This window comes from Bombus terrestris, chromosome 12 (genome assembly GCF_910591885.1).
Source record: "Bombus terrestris chromosome 12, iyBomTerr1.2, whole genome shotgun sequence".
In the NCBI taxonomy this organism is placed as follows: Eukaryota; Metazoa; Arthropoda; class Insecta; order Hymenoptera; family Apidae; genus Bombus; species Bombus terrestris.
In genome coordinates, this window is record NC_063280.1 from 9,643,626 (window position 1) to 9,659,316 (window position 15,691).

General features: G+C 38.9%; 1 protein-coding gene across 5 annotated transcripts in view; it reads right to left on the reverse strand.

The window, feature by feature from the left end:
• Positions 1-1,596: 1,596 nt before the first annotated feature.
• The window catches only part of LOC100643499, a 118,053-nt gene continuing 103,958 nt past the window's right edge, over positions 1,597-15,691 (reverse strand). For all 5 annotated transcript variants that reach the window (XM_012314851.3, XM_012314852.3, XM_012314849.3 and 2 more), the window contains exons 20-21: positions 11,828-12,207; positions 1,597-9,648 (exon numbers count right to left, since the gene is read on the reverse strand). In XM_012314851.3, coding sequence (XP_012170241.1) covers positions 9,357-9,648; positions 11,828-12,207 — 672 coding nt within the window. In that variant the 3' untranslated portion in view covers positions 1,597-9,356. The remainder of the gene's footprint in view (positions 9,649-11,827; positions 12,208-15,691) is intronic.

A 15,691-nucleotide genomic window follows, 5' to 3' on the forward strand; every position in this document is an offset into this window, starting at 1 on the left:
AAATGCCCTCTTGGTAATTTACAGCTCGACCAGTCTCAACCCTTTGGCCGGCGAGGGTGGAAAGAAGCCAGGAAGAATGGGTGGAAGAAGAAGGGTTGGTCGGACGATAGAGAGAAGAAGAACCCCGTAGGAGTCATAGACGAGCACGACACAGGCCATTTCATCGCGAAGGGGCTCGTCCCTGTAAAAAATAATACTTGTCTTCGCTCATTTGCTGCTGTTAAGCCCGCGACTCTCTCTTACCTCGATCCCCGCTGTCATCTCGTAAATTACAAATTAGAAACGTCAACGTGCTGTTGTAAACGCTTGAAACAAGGGGTGTGTACGTCTTTCGCGTGATACGAGAAGCATCTGTGACGAATTAGTACGTTCTAGAACTTTCTTTAGCAACGATTAACAAATAAATAGAATTCGTCTTATTCGTCTGCGGAAAAATTATTCTATTAAAAATTACAACGACTCTGCGATATTTGAAAGAATCACGTTTCACAATACTAGCCTCAAACGGAGTAAAAGAAACAAATAAAGAAAACGAAATTATAATCGACAATTCCTCGAAAGATCGTTCTATCGTAGTTGTTGGATATTCCGCGAGAAATCGTATTAGAATGGTACGAACGGCTTAATGGCGTAATCCCGTTCCGAAAATTGCAACGCGTTACTCGTCGCATGATTAAAGGGCATATCTATGCACGTCCGATTAAAGACCGCCGCGGTCGCAGCAATAATTTATTTACAGCTCCAACTTACGATATCCTGGAACCATTAAAGTAGATTCCCGGAGAAAAGTTTCGGCCGTGGTTGCCTACCTGGTGGGTACAGGTGTGAGTCGTAATAACATAGCGGCCGCGCCCTTTAACCTCTAATATCCCTACCTTCGTACTGACTTCACTAACGCCGCCAACAATCGGCCCCGGGTACACCGCAATCATCCTCTACCTCTGTATCAATCGCCAGCGGATCATTATTGCGAATACACTTAGCATTGCGCTTTCTCCACCGTTACTTTTGGCACTGTACACGTGTACGCGCCGCTCGGAAATATTCTATCGTGCTATTCCCTTTTTCAGCCGGCGCTTATCCAATTTTTCGCGTCTTTGAACATTCCGTCTTTCCAATCGTCGTATTTCTGAACATTCGCTGTGGTTTTGGAAACATTGTCGAGGGATCACAGCAATTGAGGAATTACAAATTTATTAAGAATTTAGGTTTACGAAAAGTTCGGAAGGTTTGGAAAGTTCAGAAATGATATCGATCTTTTCGTCGGATGTGTTTCTTTATTTTCTTATACTTTTGATGGAACATTCTTCTCTTAACGTTATTTAACGGTAATGTCGACAACCGAGTAGGTATGTGGCAAGTATGTAGGTATCTGGGTAACAAATTTGTTGTCGTCGTTTTATACGATTCTTCGAGTAGCGTGACTTCATTCCTGCGAAGTATTTGATGCAATGACAAATGACGAAGATACTAAATGTCTTGTTTCTCGTGATTCATCCTGTCTATCTCTTTAACAAGATCTCTTTCTCTCTTTTCTCTGTGTCAGAAGTGGAAGGTGGAGAGGTTGGAGATACGACGGAATGAAGAGACGTGAAATGTTGTCCAAAACTGTAATTTATTTCTCCATGGTGCCAAAATACACTAGAATACTCCGTAATCGTAGAAAATATTATTGATATTGTTCGGGTATAAGTATATAACACGTTAAACGCAATGACATGTGAATGATGATTGAAATGGCATGAAATTTTCATACGAATGGGGTGTACACTTGAGATGGGATATATGATATGAATGGCAAAGTCGCACAAGTCTGAGCAAATAAAATTAACGATACGTATATGTAGCGAAAGAAGTAAGAAACAGTAAGAACACTAAAAAAAAACACGTTCGTTCGATAAAATTTCATACGTAAATCGTATTCAGACTATGTCCGACCAAAATAAAATTTCGATAGAGACAAATTTGTTCGACGCATTTTAAAAATCGATAAAAATACTGTTCGATTAAGAAATACAATAAAATAAAAGAAATACTGACAACGAACGTGTTTCCTTATAATTAAAGGATCGATCTATTCGGCGCTGTAATCGGCAAAATTGACAGAAATTAATCTACAGAACGAATAAAGGAATTTTTTGAAAAAAAAAGAACATTCAAGAAATAAATCAAAACGTTGATCAAAGGCCATGCAGTAGGTTCATGCCTGACATTACGGCGCCAAACTACATAGCGTTGTAAGAAGTACGCGATATTTGAATTCGATCGCGTTCTCCAGGAATTCAAATGAAATCTTACTGATACGATCAAATTCAATCCTCCATGAACCAAGTCGTTCTAAATAAACGCGATATTCAGGAAGAAAAAGTACAGAAAAGTATACCCAACAAATCGATAGAAGATAGAAATTATACCGATCCATAATACTATAGAGGAATAAAAGAGATCAAGGTTCGTGGAGGGTTAATGTCGCTTGTATTCTTAAGATGCAATACAAACAGGCATCGTACTCTCGAAAGTACACATTCGATAGCTTTGTCGCAAAATAGTCTACGGTTTCCTTTTTACAAAATTTTGCATCGCGTCTATAGATATCCAGAAAAAATACAAAGTAAAATTTGTCGAATTTCGCATAAAAAATTTCGATCACGGTAATAACAATGACCGTGATAGAAATAGAAACCGCAGGCCGCTGTTAAAAATATCGTAATACAATTTGCAAACGAATCACTTTCGATTCTGCAATTAAACGCGTAATTAATTCCTTCCTTTCCTCCTTTCTTTTTTTTTTTTTTTTTTTTTTTTTTTAGATTTTTCCCCAATATACAGCAACACGTTTGAGCGTTGCCCTATATCATAATTTTCGTTTAAAAGTAAAACCGCATGCAATGTATAATCTAAGTAGCCGCTACAGCAACGCAAAGGTGAATACATTTTCGCGACAAATCAAAGCTGTACAAAGCACGACACGATTCATTTTATCCATCAATTCTGTTCCTTTTATTTTTTCATTTCGCGAGCAGACGCTCGCTCGATGCGGTGATGATACGAATGAAATGGAGGAAAAACAAGATACTTCTCGTTAATCCTATATATTTATATATAAGTAATATTTTGATTTCTCAGGTACTTTATACACGTTGTGATAGGTAGAGTAGGCAGGTGAGGCAGACCTCATGTTCGTCGACTTCAGGTTTTCCATTCAAAAGTTTCCGCCATCGACGTGCTTTCACGCGACGTCGATGTTGAACGTAAAACACGAATTCGATGACCAAGGACTTGTAACCACGGAACTTGTCTCCTAATGTACTGTTTAAAGGATCGAATTAAGTTGTTCGATCAGAAGAATTGTTGTTTCTTTAAGTAGTACAGTCTAAGACAGTTTCCCTAGGGTGCAGGATAACGCTCTAGCATTATGATTGCGTTAACAGAGCAATTTTCATCCTTAGATAGCCGAATCATGAAACAGAAACTTGTAAATAAATTTGTAAGTTGACGAAATTCTTTTAAGCAATACTTCGTGTTACATTACGAACTCGAACCATAAATTTTCCTCTATCGTAACTTTTTGCGTATATTTTTAACGAAGGGAATGTTTAACGAAGGGTAAAGTCAAAGTATAGCAGGAGCAATGATACTTACAATTTTCTAAAGCAATTAATTCTCAAAAATTATGACGAATTACATCTCGTTGGATGAAAATCGCTCTGTCCTCGCGTTAAGCTTTTCTCTTCGACATCGAACGACCCCTGAGGGTGTCGTCATCTTGAAGATCTCAATGAAAAGTTCTACTCGATCCCATAGGACAATCTGTTTAATAAAAAATCAAGTATTCAGAGAATACAAGAGGCTCTTTTTAAGCTCTGTGCCCTGTGTATGGATATTAATTGCGTGCGTGTATGTGTGTGTGTGTGTGTGTGAGTGTGTGTACACGTATGATGTCACCATTTGTCGTCGCCGTCGTGAACACGTAAGTACAGCATTTTAAACTTTGGATCGTCAATGGTATATTCTTTGAAACATTGGAAGAATTATACGTCGATCCAACGGTTACTGTTACCCTTTCCCCTTTTTTCTCTTCTCACTCATTTATTTTTTTTTTCCTCTTTTCTCTTCTGTATCTTACTAAGTTATCTCTCACGTTCCTTTATCTTATTATAACGTAGCATGCTTACGAATATACAGTTTTACTTTGATCAATGCTTGATCCGCCTGATTCCAAACTCCATTCTCCTGTGTCACATTCTCTGACACAAACATAACGCACAAACAGTGCTCAAACTCAAACACGCTCAATAACGCTCAAAGACGCCATAATCTTATTAGGAGTCTGCTATGTGCAGTGAAAAAATATAAGTCTGCGAGACATTTTGCAAACTTCTTTTTTCTCGGGGACCCTGGTTATCTTTCGTTTCGTATGTTTCTTTCGCGATAACACCTGGTCCTGCGCGAAAAGTTAGCGTCTCGACAGAAGTGTATCATCCATCTACTGTTAGATGCGAACACATTCGTTCGATCTCTTTTAAACGCACGCACGCTTACACGGTAAGCATCGTGCACAAACTGTTCAAACCTACTAATCATCCTGTAACAATAAGTTCGATCTGTTCTTAAAAGAAGCTCTAATACGATCGCTCTATTTTCCAACAAATAACGCGTTTTACTTTGACGTATACAAATTTATACATATCCTTTACGTATATTGATTATGTTTGATTATAGTTGATTATATTTGATTTTTTGTTGCCTCGTTCATTGGAAAATTGAGCGACCCTAACGATTCACGTCGAAGCACAATATTAATCGCATTACGCTCTAACGAAGCTGAAATTGAAACATCCTATCGCCTACGGACCCCTTTCCCCTCACAAAATATTTCACAAAATATACCACTTTAATTTTCGTTCGCCTCTACGAAAAATCAATAGTTATAAGTGTATGTTTTCTTTTTAAAAAATTTTTTAATACAAAAAATATCGTTTGATCTTAAAGTGCGATCGATTCTTTTTACAGGCGCGCTATTTACATTAATTCTACTTATTTATTTTCATCTTGTTTAATCTACCAATTTTAATCAATCTAAAATATGTAAGATCGCGTTTCATGTAAATTGGCCAAAGTATCGTATAAAATGTAAAACTGTGCTTTAGCAAATGAAAAATGTAGCACGAAAGATAAAACGCAGAAAATGTTTGAGCTCGAAAAGATTCAGTCGATTGGACGAAACGTCGTGAACGTTCGTTACTGTAAATTTGTGTCGTACAAAACTGTCCTTTATATTTTGCCGCGTAGAAAACTGTGACGAAATATTTTCCATCCATATTATCGAATAATAATAATCCCTACGATGTACAAAAATAAAATTCGAAACTTTTTTTTTTCTTTTTAGATGCTTTTATTTTCGCTATCTATTACTCCGTGTCACGCAAGTTTTCGAGCGATCGTGCTGAAATAAATTGATCGAATTAAAGATTGCGTGACGGAACTGTAATCTTATTACTCCCTATCGAAGATCAGTTCGCTTGGAAAACCATGTGGATAATCACAGCGTTTAATATTCAGCATGTATCGATGATTATAATATGAAAACCTTCGGTAAAGGTTTTATACAAGCTCGCGTACAGGGTGTTTCATTTCTAGCGAGCCATGCGCATTTCAACGTCGAATAAGTTTTTGAACGAAAATCGAAGCGTGGAAAATTTCCAAGCAAGTATTGCTCGATATTTATTGTATTCGTATACATTGTCTTCCAATTGAGTCTTATTGCGTCTAAGTATTTGTACCTTCAAGGATTAACAGATACAGTTAAATCTTTCAAGGAAAATATTTATATTTTAATCTTCCGATAATTGGACGTGTCTTAATATTTTGTAATCTATAAGAGTACATTTTAGAAGATAAAACTTATTGCTGCTTGTAATGCAACTTCTTTCATAGAATCTCCTAATTATCATCCAACATATTTTATATCGCTAACGCATGGTTCAGTTAAAATGAAACACCGTATACAAGAAACGTTACTAAATACCCTAACATTAGTACCGTTGCAAGTTATCGAAACGATCTACTCGATACAAGTAAAATGATCCTTCATGCGACAACTACAAGCGATGAGGATATGTCTATAAAAACCCACGCATTCGTGTTTCCTTAATGTACCATGTTAACATTTCGTTAGTTCGACAAATAAATGTCAATGTAAATCGACAGAACTGTCAGATTTCAATTAGTTCCGTTGTTCGTATGGCAAGAACGAATAAAGTTCCCAATAAACAACAGACAGATTCCTAAAGTCCCATTCTCATATTCACCTTTGAATTCTCGCCGAAGTCACCCCGCCAACTCAAAGACTATTTACTTTCCTTGTCAACAATATACCTTCACACGTTTCTATCATCATCGTCTTCGTCATCATTGCCCTCTTACAATCATTGCCCTCAATTTTATATATATATACATTTTTTTTTTTCAATCATTTTTATCATCTATTTTACCACCGTCTTTTATGATTTTTTTTCTTTTCTTTACCTTTTCTCAATCGTCAAGCAACGAGCAGCAAACATGGCTGTCGATTCAACCACATGATCGCAATATCAGCGAATCGTATCACTTGAGGGTGTGTTTTCGATCAACATTTACCCTTTTATTTATTTATTTATTTATTTATTTATTTGTTACGTATTTTCTTTCATCCTTGTCATTGGATAAATTTTTACGAAACTCGTTTACCACGAGAATTATTGTTCCTCGATATCCACAAGATCCTTCGTACGAAGTATTATCGATTGGTCAAGTGATGACAAAAAATGCGGACAGAACCGCGAAGTTCGATGGAACTTCAGAAAATAGCGCGTCTCGCGATTCTTCGATATTAGATGTTCCCCGAAGAAGCAAGATGACTTTACTTCACGTAGCACGATCTCGTGACTACGTATGCGGTTTTCAAACACGATATCGCTGGTATTTTAATGAAATTATCACGGAGACGGGTCACGTGAGTGTGTGTGTGTGTGTCAGTCAGATGTTAATTTCATTAAAATTCCAGAAACCTGTGTCTGCAATTCAGATCTCTTTTCGGCGTCGCCGTTTTCCTCCGCTAGACTCAAAGGCAACTTTGGTCCCTTTCTTCCTTTTTTATTATCATTTTTTCCTTTTTCTTTGTCGGAGCGGTCGAAAAGAGAGTCTGAAAATTTCTACGCGAAAGAAGTTCGTCCGCTGAAACTCTGATTACCAGAATCCTTTCGTTCGTTGGTCGTTTACTTAGCGACATAGATTTTTTAAAGAGGAAGATACGGAGATCTTCGTTCTTTTTCTATTTTTTTCTTTATGCGTCTTGTAAACGTCAATTTATTTCGATCGACTGATTCAGAATTTCAACAAAAGAAGTTCACCCGCATTCTCTACTCTACGGTAGCAGTCGACCATCGGCCAATGCTACCAACTGCTGTAAACAACCATCGTCCACATAAAAAACAGAAACAAAAACAAAATCGTTGAAAACAATCAAACGATACTACTGTCGTTTAACATCGCATGCATGATACTCGTCGAACATCAGCGTTCGCGTATAAAACATCGTTCCCTTTGTTTCCCGATCATTCGGAGAACGCTATAAAATATCTCCTCTCCCGATTGACATTAAATTACAAACAATAATACGTATATGTATATATATAATTTGCAACATATATATATATATAAATAAATATTTATACTATATAACAAAAAGCGCGCCACTGATTCATCGATCAGTTTCGAAAACCTCGAACTCGATATTATGCGAGAAAAGATTTCATTCATTCGTTCATCGTTATCGTTACTACTTGTCCTTGCAAATTCTCTGAAATCAAGATAAAGTTATTCTCTTTATAAATATCTGTCAACCTTATCTTTTTTCTTTGTTATTTCATTTTTTTTTTTTATTCTTTTGTTATTCATCTGTACCTCTACGTCGTTCCTATATATAGTTGAATCTTTCGTTCTTCAAGAATTTGCAGAATTATGCTACGAGGTTTCGATTCGTCGTTATATTCGAAGGCTCGAAGATTGTCTACGTAGATCTCGACCCTCTCATTCATTCTCGATTTCGCACGTGGCTAGAGCAGGTATACGAAGTTATACTTACCTCTCGTTTCATACTCGATTCGCACAGTTAAATATCTGATTTTGTAAAAACGTATAAAAAAGTTCTTCCTCATTCGTCGTTCTTTTTTTTTTCTTTTTCCTGTTTTGACCTAGTGCTCATAGTCTCTACGTCACGCCTCAGTCACTTCTACATTATTAATCTATACCGTTCTTCGCCTTCTTCTATCTTTTTTTTTTTTTTTTTAAATTTTCTATCGTATCACAATCTCAAACGAGCGCAGATCTTCTCTCTATCGTGCGTGAAATAAAACAAGGAACACATCACATTCAACTGAAAAGTATTTTTGTCCTGTGGACGAAGTTGCAGTCTCGTCGTAAGATCGAGCTTTGTGCTTTAAATTGACTCGATTACTGAACACTCGGAATTATCTATGGCAGTGCAAGCGTAAAGTAAACAAATTTGGAAGAATTTTCGTAGTGAGATCGAGAATCGAACGTGTCAAGAAAAAAAAGAAAAAAAAAAAGATTAAAATTTACGTATTTAAGTCTCAGTGGAAAAATATTAACGCTAAGCGATACTGTATTTTTTCACATTTGTGTAGAATACTTTCAGTAAAAATATAGTTTAAATATAAAAAGTTTAAAGATAAATATAAAACTTCGGTATCTCAGAAACGACGACTGAACATAAAAAATCTGGACGAAACAATCACCTCAATACGTTTACAACACAAAATCAATGATAACTCTCGCTTTTTATATTGTTCCCAACTTAATTGACGACGTATTGATAATCGATACTACGAATTTCCCGAAAATCGTGCGCTCTTCGTATACTATTCTTGGCTGGAAAGTTGTCTGGCGATGAAACGTCGCGAGTCTAATTTCGTCTGTGTTAGAACAAAACCGCCTTTAATGATACAATTTTCGAAATAAAGCGCACGTATCGTTATTGGAGTGAGACGCTGACATCCGCGAATCGGTCGTTTATTTCTACAGATGGAGAGAACTTCTGCGAAGAAACAAACAGAATAGCTCTTGCTTCTCTATCATTCTGCTGGCTAAACTCTCCAGCCATGCATAGTATTATTTATCAATCTATTCACCTACTAATTTTATCGCGCATCGCACGACCAACAGAATGGAGCAGATTATGCTCGGTGACTGAGGGTTCGACAGATCTCTCTCATACGAACGATGTCTTCCGTGGAGATTCCATGGAGTACGACGCCGCGTCAGGCTTTTCCAACAGACGATTGGCGTCGTGACGCTCACACAGGTGGAGGACCCCTAACGTAGCGTAGCTGAGGGGTCAGCGAGAAGTTCAACGTGTTCGTCGCCTCGCAGCAATGCGGCTCGAGGAGACAGGCGGCGCAGAAGAGGGCGACCAGGGCCAACTGGAATGGCAGAGCTGCTCTGAGGATGCGCCAGACCCAACTATGAGGAAGACCAGGCTCGTTGTCGGGGTCTCCTCCATCCGTGGCGCCGCTTTTCACTGCGTTCGTCGCGATTAGCTCCGCACCTTCCTTCAACATCTCCGTAACACCAGCCTTCTTGCGCTTGCTGCACAGTGGACAGAAGGAACATCCAATTTTTTCTGATTATTCCATGAATTTGAATCATTTTTTAATTCGTGTTCTTGCTTTGTCGAGGAGGCGGGGTGTTTCAAGGAGTTGAGTGTTGGTTTGATAATGACGCTGTGGATCACGTGGATGATAGAAGATACGTTGTTTGTGAGGAGGATGTTATATAATCGGCTGCAAGTATTATCGAAGGAATCGTGGATTTTCACGAGGAAAGTAGGAAGGGAACGTTAGTCTTCACGCCAAGAACAGCGCATATGAATTCGTTCGAGCAGATATTACTCGATTCTGTATTAGTTTCTTATTGGAGAAATTGCAGAACACTTTATTAAACACTTTCGTAAGAAACGAACGAACAGAACGAAACAAGTACCGCTGGTTAACAGAATGCACGATAATCAGATTAGCTTCTATGCTCGAGATTCAATTAATTACAAAGTCGACTAACCGCGAACTTCGGTTAGCCGTGAGACTTTAAGGTGTCCGCTTAATCAAGCAAATTAATTTACAGCGTCTCGTGGGAGAAAGTCAGGTCAGGAAATGAACAAAAGGTAGGTTCTTGGGGAAATCAAATACGATGTACATTTCCGTATTTTGGGACGTTGGTAAGTGACTTTCAGTGTACTCACATATTTACAACAACCATAGAATAACGATTTAAAAAATTCACACTACTCTCTTTGAACGAAAAGTGTCCTAATTTTTTATGCACACCGAGGGTACATTTTTCGTTCTTCCTTTTTATTGGCTTGCTCCACTTTTTGTTTGCTCCAAAGCGAATGAAACGCTATTAACGTTAGAAGGAATAAAAAATAATGGAAGCAGAGACGTTTCTAGAATCGAAACGAGAAAAAAAGGAAGGAAAAAATACGAGTAGACACGAGGGAGGGAGCTTTTACAACTTTTTTTATGATGCAATATGCCCGCCATTCTATGCTCACGAAAACTAAACCTATTACCGTTGCCACTGTGCAGTGATTAAATGCGACTATAAAAAAAGCATCCTTCAAACAAAGTTAAATAAGGTACCGCGGTGATAATGGGAATTCGGAGTAATTGCGATTGAAAGAGCGGGTCACGAAGCCGGTCCGCTAGGGAAACCAAGTAAAACAAGGAAAACACACGTTTTAATGCACTTCGTGCCTCTAATCTTTCTTTTTTCTGCCAGCCTAGATATTATTGCCATAGCAATAGAATTCAAATATCACTGACTAAATCTTTAATCCTGATAAAAAAAAAAAAAAAAAAAAATATAGTAAGCGTAATGTAAAGCGAAACAACATTTTATTCGCGTTTATCGATACGACAGTGTCGTACAACTTCGAAACCAAAAGTAGTGATTTTCAGTCAGGTATTTCAGAAGTTATCGAAGGTTAATTAAAAGTATCTAAAAGAAAGATGTTTCACAATTGCGTGGTAGAGAAAATAAGCGTCGAATATTATTAATTCGTTCCGAGCCTTAAAGGTGGTTACCGCGAGAAATGTTCATTCACAGCTAACTTCTTATATTCAAATGAGTGGACGCGTTATGGAAACGCCTTTATGAACGAGCAAGTTCTTGTCCCCGCGTCTAAATAGACGCCTTCATTCTTTGCTGCTCATTTTGACGTTATGTAAATGGAATGTGCGCCGAGGAAGTCGTTCTTTATCCCCTCGAAGGTGTTGAAACGCCTGAATAAATTAAAAAAAAGAAAACACGCGTCCGTGCATTTACCTCGACGGAACTTTCATTTTAGTACATTAAGGCTCATCTTGCAAGAAAATTTTCTAATCAACTTGCTTGCAACTGTATTAACGTAATTAAAGAAGATAAGGATAGATAAGAGACAAAGCGTGAAGATACAAGCGCGCGTAAATAGAGAGAATTTGTTCAAAGAAGAGTGGAAAAATTTCGTTACATCGAATTTCGAAAAGAGACTACGAAAGGTTTCATGACAGATATCGATTATTAATAAATCCAATTTTATCAAAAACTTTCTAACAATTCCATTTAGTTAGAGCAACGTCACTCGATATCGCTTGATGATAAAATAAAAAGAAACCAGATAAAAACGAAACATAATCCACAAACCAAAGTCTGCTTTATAAAACGTAGTACAGGATATATCGCAAAATATACGACAAAATTATAGGAAAATGAAAAAGAAAATGGTACTCACTCTATAAAATGATGGACTTGACCGCTCGTTCTTTTCGCAGCTCGCGCCTCGACACTGGCAGCAGTGCGTACGATTAATTCGCGACACTGTTTCTGAAGATCTCGTAGCTCCGTTTCCGCGTCCTCGACACGTTGCAGGAGTTCGACGAGGGCCTCGCTTCCAGGCGCCAGTTGACTCTCCAAACTGCGGGTCAGACGACGAAGGGCGGCCAATCTTCGCTCCCGTTCGCTCAACTCTTGCTCGCTGCCGCTGTCAGAGATGCCACTGTCGGACAACGAGCCACCTTCCTGCGTCAGACTGATCGGTGGCGAGTCACCGAATTTCGCTAACACCCCACTGCCCACTTCCTCCGTGGTCGAGTCTTTTAGCACCGTCCCGTTCTGCAACACGAACCAGTCGAGTATTCGGCTTTCATTCCAACGACAGAAGCTTGTCTTTGTCTTTGCTTGCTGCTCTTGTTGGATTCTTTCGAGAGGTAGATAACTGATGGTTTTGCAGGTTTCGTTGCTTTTCGTTTCGGATTATATAACAGGGTTATGTCACAGTCTTTTCAGGAAATAACGCGTGCTTCGAAGATTTGAGTTACAGAGAGGATAGGAATAAATGAGAAGTTGCGTAATGAATTGGAGCGTGTAAATTGTTACGATCAAACGATTGTTGAAGCTTTCAAGTGATAGCTCGGAATGGCACGATGTTTACGACGAAACGCGACACTTCGAAATCTCCGTCGATCGATTACAGGGAAAATCACGAAAGGGTGTGCCACTTAAACCTTGCCACTGATTAGATCACGGGATGCTGATAGGTATAAATACACCCCGAGAGAATACGATATCGAATATTGCATAATCCAGTGTTGGTTATTGCCGGCGGCTAATCGGAAGGCATATAAGACGATTATATGAAGGAAGAAGGGGATACGAAGATGGGGTGAACGAAAGAAAGGAAGCAGACGGAATCCGCAGGGGCGTATAGCGTCATCTGAAACGTCTGTTCCAAAAATTTTTAGATGTTTAGAAAAATGGAACGCCATGTATTCGACACAATCGCAACTATAAAAGAAACGCTAGACATTCTTGTCAATACGAGAAATGACAAGTTATGACGGTATTCCTGATATATAGGGGTCGAAGTGAAGAATTTATTGGGGTTGTTATACGTGTTTCTGACCTAGGATCGATAAATCTTAGAAGGGACACGGTTTGCAACCGTTCGTTCGAATTATACTCTTAACGCTAAGACTGATAGATCGACGAAGACCTACCGACGCAAAAGGCTATAAATCTAAGTAGATCAATTTTCTTCTTAACAAGAAAGAATTTGGCAACTCTTAGCAATAGTCATAGAAAATTTTGAAATTATCCCACCAGCTGTCGAAAAAGATGTCTAAAGGAAACTTGCCTGTAGATCGAGACGAACCTAGTTTTCAATTCTCTCTTCGCCTTGCTTGGCATCTGTAACGTCTTTCAAGGAACACCACTGACAACCCTACTAGTCTCGACGTGTCACCATCACATGTCCGTCCCTATTTCAATACAAACGTGTCATCTCCGGAAAAAGTCCGCCACGAAGCAAACCAAAAATAAAATACCAAAGATAGAAAATAGAAAGAAAATATAACCAGTCACGAAACCTTAATATCAAACAGTAATAATAGTAGTAGTAGTTGTAGTAGTAGTAGTAGTAGTAGTAGTAATAATAGTAGTAGTAGTAGTAGTAGTAATAATAGTAGTAGTAGTTGTAGTAGTAGTAGTAGTAGTAGTAGTAGTAATAGTAATAATAGTAGTAGTAGTAGTAGTAGTAGTAGTAGTAGTAGTAATAATAGTAGTAGTAGTAGTAGTAATAATAATAATACAAAAAAGAATATGAGAGTGCGGAGGAGCGCGAGACAAGGACGAAGAGACGAGAGCGAAAAGGGTGGAGAGGAAGGGGTGGAAAAGGCGAATGCGGGAGAGAAGAGGGTTGGAAGAAAGAGAGGGTTGGTTTAGGCTGTTGCAGCAACGGGGCAGAGGGGGAGGGGTGGGAGAGCCTCCGGTAATGAAAAGCGCGATCCGCATACCAAGTAGCAACCTTCAACCTAACCTATATATAAGTCGGTATACTCTTGTATAACGGATAGTAGGTACGAAGTGAGTCTCGAGTCAGAATCCACGTTGCCCGAAGGACCAATCACGTAGAAGAAAACTGCGAGAATTCCTTATTTCCGGTCTAGTAAGGCGCCCTGGTAACAGCAATACTCTCTCTCGCCATTTCTTTCTCTTTTTTTATTCTCTTTCTTTGATGTTGGAAAGACTAACCTTGGAATAATATATCGCGTGTCATCGTAGCGGATAGAGGGTTTGGATCGAACGTTTTTGGAGTACGAGCTATCGTATCGATGAAACGAGTCGACTTCGTTTGCGAATGTCGATGGAGCTTCTTCCGAGTTTGGAAATAGATGGTGAGCGAAGATCAGTGGAGTCCTTTCGAGGGACTTTTCTATGACCTCTGAGTTCTTTACAAGGTGGAGTTCGTGTTCTTTGAAGTTTAGTCGCGAATGTGACCGTCTTGCAATTCGATTTGAAACGAAAATGAAAGCTCGTTAATTCTTTTCCCGTGGATATCTTCTTAACGTTTTCGGATTCTGTCGCAAATATGAATAGAACGCTCGCGATCTCACCGATTCCCTTGATCGTTCGTAAGTTTGTCTATGAATACCAAGAGAAGAAAAAAGAATAAGATATTTCCAAATTGGAGTATTTAAAACGTCGATACACTTTCGAATTTCCTTACAAACATCGATAAATTATCTTCGATCGCGAAAAATAATATGCAAGCTTACATCGCAACGATGTAACGAGCGATCGGTCGAAGCTTACGAACTGTTTCCATCGGATCTTATAATTAGACCCATCTAATTCGATCGGTGAGTATAATTAGGACTTGGCGACGAGAATGAAACTAATGTAACGGTCTAAAAGGGCAGGCAGATAGATGAGCGATAAAATCGTTGTCGAAGCATCGATGTCCTGGACGAAGCAACGTTACGGCTGAACTTACGTGGAAGGTTCACGCGGTTAAAAGCGAGTCTGAGTTATTGCACGTGAAAAGTAAAACTGGGTATTACGGAGATAATTGGCCGAGGCAACGAGTCCAGCAATTTTTCCTGTCTCCTGTTAATTCGAGATATCGCGTTACATAAATTTGCGGTTACCCTCGGTTTCTCAAGGCAACTTCTCTTTCAAACGAATGCTCTCCGTTGCCTTTTCAGACGCTCCGAGTTTTACGACAGACTTTAACGTTAACGCGCTGGTAATTTGTTTTTAAATACAATTTTTAATCTCCTTTAACCAAAAGTCAAACCGCTTGATTACCTTGTGTACACGACAAATATTCGATCTCCCACGACAAATGACTTCCTTAAGTTTATTTAGCCCCGGATGATGCGTGAATAACGATGAAACACAAGACCAAATTTTCAAAATAACACGTTATACATGCCGAAAGATCTGATCGAAAGGCAATAAAAAAAAGAAAGAAGGAAAATATAATTTCCAAAAAGCAACTAAGGAAACAATAGGTTGAAATGTCTATGTCGAACGAGCTGCTCGGCCGGAAGTGCTAATCAAGCAGCTCAGCCTCTTAATCTCTAACCCACGTAGAAAGTGGTGCTCGTCGACACCGGTATATCCGGCGGCTACAACTGGTCAGTCGACCGTTCCGGCAGCGATATTAAATTTGTATTTTTACGCTGATTCCACGGGCCATTCTCGTACGTGAGTCGAAAGGGAATCGTTCGGACGATTAACGATCCCAGCTCCCTAGGGAGTCGCTGGTTCTGAGGTAGCCAACTCCAACGTTTCCCAATGGCGACTCTCCTATGTG